Source organism: Lycium barbarum, chromosome 12, assembly GCF_019175385.1.
Source record: "Lycium barbarum isolate Lr01 chromosome 12, ASM1917538v2, whole genome shotgun sequence".
Lineage (NCBI taxonomy): Eukaryota > Viridiplantae > Streptophyta > Magnoliopsida > Solanales > Solanaceae > Lycium > Lycium barbarum.
The window spans coordinates 102,323,787-102,329,319 of NC_083348.1; the positions used below are offsets into that span (position 1 = coordinate 102,323,787).

General features: G+C 36.5%; 1 protein-coding gene across 3 annotated transcripts; it reads right to left on the reverse strand.

Annotated features, from left to right (window-relative positions):
* Nucleotides 1-1,993: 1,993 nt before the first annotated feature.
* LOC132623093 (cyclic dof factor 3-like) lies at nt 1,994-5,177 on the reverse strand. 3 transcript variants are annotated; one of them, XM_060337800.1, is made up of 3 exons: nt 5,007-5,177; nt 4,786-4,868; nt 1,994-3,672 (listed from the first exon to the last, which is right to left on the reverse strand). In XM_060337800.1, exons 1-3 carry the CDS (start codon nt 5,008-5,010, stop codon nt 2,425-2,427), a joined length of 1,335 nt encoding a protein of 444 aa, XP_060193783.1. In that variant the 5' UTR covers nt 5,011-5,177; the 3' UTR covers nt 1,994-2,424. The 3 variants fall into 3 exon arrangements, with proteins under 3 accessions (XP_060193783.1, XP_060193780.1, XP_060193782.1); XM_060337797.1 differs by having other exon boundaries at nt 5,041-5,171; XM_060337799.1 differs by having other exon boundaries at nt 4,786-5,176.
* Between the last annotated feature and the right edge of the window lie 356 nt (nt 5,178-5,533).

A 5,533-nucleotide genomic window follows, 5' to 3' on the forward strand; every position in this document is an offset into this window, starting at 1 on the left:
GTGTAGTTTAACTAAAGCAAATTTAAATCCTTGATAACAAGAAGACTGATCACAAAAATAGTTGATTCTAATATCGTCTCAAAAGAGAACAAGTTCCACCATTTAAATCTTTTGGTTAATATTATAGTCAAGCACAGTATAACGAGACATAGACACTGCATATGCATCGGACTCGCACTTGAGAAACAGCTAAAAAAAGGTAGAAATAGATATTCTATCAAAGTCGATCTTGCTGTACGTTTTTTGTGCTTTATGCATTCAGTAACCAAGACTCACTGGTCCAACTAATCCAAATGTTTCGTGTGGCATAAGGCTCACTGGTCCGACTGATATCCTATAGTCTCGCATAAGGGATCCACCCCTGCCGATTAGAGTCTCCCATTTCTAGGGGCCCCTGCTGATTGGAGTCTCATTTCTAGGGCTCGAATCGAGCCTTTGATTAAGGGTGGAGAGACTGTCTTGTTGTATTGCTGCACCAGTATGAGCAAAGAATCTCTCACATTCACAATATAGTAGTAAGTTAACAATTGTTAGCGGTATCAAGAAATGAGGGGTGTGGAGTTTATGCAGTAAAACATATCTAACCCTCCATCACATTTAGAAGAAATCCAAATAACTGGGGAAACTTGACACTCGGCAGGTTTATAGATTTCTTTAATGTGTTATCCTCCTTCAAGGAATTAAACAGCTGTGAAGATCAAGTGGCATGGAAAGCGAAATCATCTGGCAACTTCTCTATAAAGTCAAAGTTATAATCTCTTTTTGAAGCAAACTAATGAGTTGATCCCTGGAAGCTGAGAAGTTTGTCATTGTTCATCATGGACGCTTGTCTAACCCCAAAAGGATCTATAAAGGAGATGTTTTCAACCAGTCAACAAATGTTTTTTGTGTGAGGAGACTTAAGGGAAGAATGCCATCTATTCCTTCACTGTCCTGTTGCAGCTCAAATATGGCATATGTTCCTCAACTTCCAGGGACTTCCTTAGCAGATCTATTTTTGAGCTGGAAGAGAAAAGGTCTGCCCGAACATTTAATTAAGGCATGGAATACTATTCCAACAAGCATTTGGTTGAGCATCTAGAAGGAAAGAATAGAAAATATTTTGAAACAAAAGAGCTCAGTCTGGAGAATCAAATCCGATTGTATTTTTTTGGTTTTCTTCTGGTGTAAAATGGATTTAGTAGAGGATGCTGAAACCCTGTTACAATTCATAGAATCTTTTGGATAGATAGTCAGGTTTTCGTCTTTTTAATGTTTTTTGGATGTAACCACCACTTTCTTAGTGCTGACTTTGACATCAATAATACTTACTATTTCAAAAGAAAAAATTCTATCCCTCCATCTTCTCCCTATAACAAGTTGATGATTAGATAACAAGAACCTGATTCTTAGTTTAGTCTTTTTTGTAATTGAGCTACCAGGGTTTTGTTATCTTTATAACTTTTTATTATTCTGCATCTGCTGGATGCCGCAATGAAATTTCTTGTTACTTCATCCAAAAAAAAAAAAACAAGAACCTGATTTCCTTCTGCCACCATCTCTTTTGGTAGCAGTTCAGCAAAGAACATGTGCAAGAGCCTGATAACAAACTAAAAACCGAGAAGAATCTCGCCACCTCTCTCCCCCACCCCATCCCCTTGAAAATGAATCTTGCCTATTTCTTCAACAATTAAGTAGAATATCTCAACCTTAGGCCATTATTTGATCCATTCAGTGCAGTCCAATCTTTAGTTGCATATATAAATGCTAGGAGTTGGACAATAACCCCCATTCTGTCTCTAGTAAGGGACAACATAAACAACCACGTGGGATAGTTCAATTATACCTATTAGTACCTTTCAATTGAAAAATAATATAAAGCCATCCCAAAAAGAGAAGAAAGGAAAAGAAAAGAAGGCCAGTAGATAGAGGAAGATAGAAAAGTTTATAATATGCATTGTAAAGCTCCATCAATGGTGGTGCATTAAAATAGAACTTGAAAAAGGCAATAAGGTAAAAAAGAAACTCTTCACTTCTTTTGAAACTGGTAACTGTTAAGAAACTCTTCATTTCACCTCCAACTTATTTTACCACATTTGTGAGTTTACACACGATGACTCTAGTATATCTCTCACTTTCTCAAATACAAATATATACATCAACTAAGAAAGTTAATACCCAAAAACCTTATACGAAACAAAGAAACACCGACCTCACTCTCACAAAAAGGCGGCAACTAGCAGCTAGATTGATTTACTCTAATTTTGTAAAAGAAACAGTCTGCCTCTAGATTTCTCCGACTACACTGTGAATAACTGGTCTAAAAAAGAGGGGGGAAATTAAGGAAATGTCAGCGGCCGATAACTGTAGAGAAGCATAATCAGCTGAAGAATTCCTATCTTGCAACCACCATTTAACATTTACAAGGCTTACCAAGACACATGTTTATGAGCTTTCATTGAAATTTAATGACCTGGACATTGCTGCTGGATTGACTTGTAAAAAAGAGGAGTTTTGTGAAACACAGTTCTTATCATCACTCTTTGGCAGAAACGCTTTGAGAAGACCTTCACCGACTGAATCAACTACCTCATGTTTTATTCCCAATGTTGCCCAGATAGAACTCTTTGCAGCTTCTCCTGGATCATCAATTCGCAATGTTTTGGGAAACCATAGGCGCTTCCCAGGATTACTCTCTTTTCGTAGCTCTTCCCCAGTGCCCGTCGATTTCAGCACATTCTCATGCCTTGAATGTTTCCCCAAAGTTGGAGAATTAGGACCAGAAGTCAGAGTTATTTGGTTTTGGGATGCAGTGGGTGGAGACATCCAAGGGACATTCCAAGAACCTGGTATTGTACCACCCCAATAAGCATTTGCAGGGAAGAACGGCATAGGAATGCTAGGAAGATAGTAACCAGGTGGAACAGAAATCCATGGATATGGCCAAGGAGCTCCAGCAAAGAAAGGTAAATGTGGTGGAAAGTTGTTGCGGTTCTGCCTTAGCATGTCAGTCAATCCATTATCACTATCCTTTGAACTTACATCAGTAACTGAAGATTCATCGGAATGATCATCTCCATTATCTCTAGCTTGAATTTCAAGCTCTTTATATTTGTGGAACCCATTCCCAGAACAATTCTGTGTAGTTTTATCAGCAATGTTCAAAACTGAAACCATGGACTCACATAGGGGTTTGTCAGTATCAAATGTAAGAATCGTTTCATTGAGCTTGAGGGGAGGTCGCTGGGATCCATTAGGAAGATCTGTTCTTGCATTTGATAGTGCTTCAGAGACGGATATGTGGCTGTAATGCAAAACCGAGTTCTTGTGTTTCCGACGACCAGCACCTACAGGCACATTCCTCATAGTCCCACCAGCAGTCCAATATCTCTGACAATTCTTGCAGAAGTGTCTAGGCTGGCTTACATTGTAATTGTTGAAGTAACAAAATTTTGTTTCCATGCTATTACATCGAGGACATGGAAGTATCTTGTGTGGTTTTTTCAGGATTTTCTCCTGTGAGTTGCTTGTTTCACCCTGTTCCTCTTCACTTTTTGACGTTTGAGCAGTTGAACAGTCATTATAATCAGGTAACTCCTTTATAATATCACATTTCTGTTGAATTAGATTCTGATCCTGTAAATCTTCAGTAGTCAAATGTTCATTCTCATCATTATAATCATCACACTGACCCTGTACGTAGAGTGGATAAATCAAGTTAGTTTCTTTAACTTTATTCAAGTAACAGATAACTTATGGACGTGTCAAAAGTCAGGCAGGGTTTAACAAGATTTCAGTAGATCCTGATATCTACACTGACTTCTGAACTTCCCTGTCATTGAAGCATGACAAGGTCATAGATAGAATGTTGAGGTCAAAGATAAAAGGATGACATAGAAGTCATACTATCATTTAGAAGTTAGTGAGGGAGGACAGAGAGTTTGAGCAATTGACGACGTAAGTATCTTTTGGAGTGTTCGTCATAGCAAGAGCATTAAATAGAGTGGTCAAGAAAGATATCATCATTCACGTTACATAGAAATTATCTTTTCCATAATATCATATCACCGATTACAGGAATTAGCAAAAGACAGAAGAAGCTTGTGTCCTTTGATGCTTCCCATGATACTTGACAAGTTCAACAACAACAACCCAGCGTAATACCACAAGTGAATATCCCACAAGTGGGGTCTGGGGAGGGTGGGGTGTATGCAGACCTTACGCCTACCTTTGTGGGGCAGAGAGGTTGCTTGCAATAGACGCTCGGCTCAATAAAAACGTTTTTCAAAACATTAATTGACAAGTTCAAGTAGATTGATATTTGATATCCAAAAATCTGAAGTAAACAATGAACAAAGCAAAGCTGTTGCTTATGCAGGCAAATCTTGTCAAATATAGGTTAAAAACATGCTTATGCATAAGTAAACCTCTATTAAATTGCTGCAAAAATGGTAAATTCAGTAATTTTTTCATTAGAAATTAGCTAACCATTTATGGAGATTAAACCAAAAAAAAAAAAAAAGGAACTTATATGTTCAAGGCAAAGAAAGAAACACAAAATTAGCAAATTTCAGTATACATGACCTAATAACAAAATAAGGTAAAAAATTCCCACCAAAAAGGAAAAAAAAGAACCAAAAATATACCCAATACGGATCCCTTCCATTTCAGTATAACCTAACAAAATTAATCATCAAAAACCCTAACAATATGGTCCAAAAGGAAAGTCAACAACTGGTCTTGGAATCACTAAAAAACAATAACAAAGTCATTAAATACTAAAAAGAGAAGCATATATTATCATACCTTGTGGTCTTGCTCAACTTCTCCATAGGGAAACTGAATTGTTCGACCAAAGAGTTTAATGGCAGGTTCCTTACTAGCAATTGCTTCAGACATTAGCAAGTCCCAAAGATTAAAAAAAAAAAAAAAGTTTTAGTATAATAGCACAGAACAGAAGAAAGAGAGAGAGATAAAATGAGATGAATTTTTGGGATTATTTCTCAATTGACATGTTTACACTTTACCCATTCACCAGAGAAAAAGAGATCTGACACTCACAAACACTTCCTCTGTTATGGGACTTTTGGCTTGGGTCTGCTTTGAGGTTTTGTTGGTCTTTGTGGTTTACCATAAAAGGGTGATTTCTCATATTCTCTTTAATATTTTTCTTCCTTTTTATAAATAAGTTGGGATGTAATTTTTGGATATTTTGAATATTTATTTGGTAGAGCATGGTTCTAGCCTGAAGCATTTATCTGTTTTCATACCAATATTATGCTAACATTATGTTATGATTCGATTCTATAATTATTGTGATCTCTTTTACTTTGATTATCTTTAATATTTGTACTGTTAATATATTTCTTTTTAAAATCTTTTATCATACCTTTTACTATTGTATTTCTTTTAAATTATTTTTTTGAAAAATAAGTTTTCGTGAGTGGAGAGTCTACCAGAAAAAAATCACTACCCTACAAAGGTAGATGTAAGTCTTTGTACACCTACCCTCTTCAAACCTCACCTGATAGAAATATATTGAGTGTTGCTAATT

What these genes read in the sequence shown, in the direction of transcription:
- LOC132623093 (XM_060337797.1), bottom strand. Translation starts at nt 5,131, where the DNA reads ATGAGAAATCACCCTTTTATGGTAAACCACAAAGACCAACAAAACCTC. An exon ending in CCATAACAGAGGAAGTGTTT is followed by an intron (nt 4,869 to 5,040) that starts GTGAGTGTCAGA and finishes TAATGTCTGAAG; the next exon opens with CAATTGCTAGTAAGGAACCT. An exon ending in AAGTTGAGCAAGACCACAAG is followed by an intron (nt 3,673 to 4,785) that starts GTATGATAATAT and finishes CTCTACGTACAG; the next exon opens with GGTCAGTGTGATGATTATAA.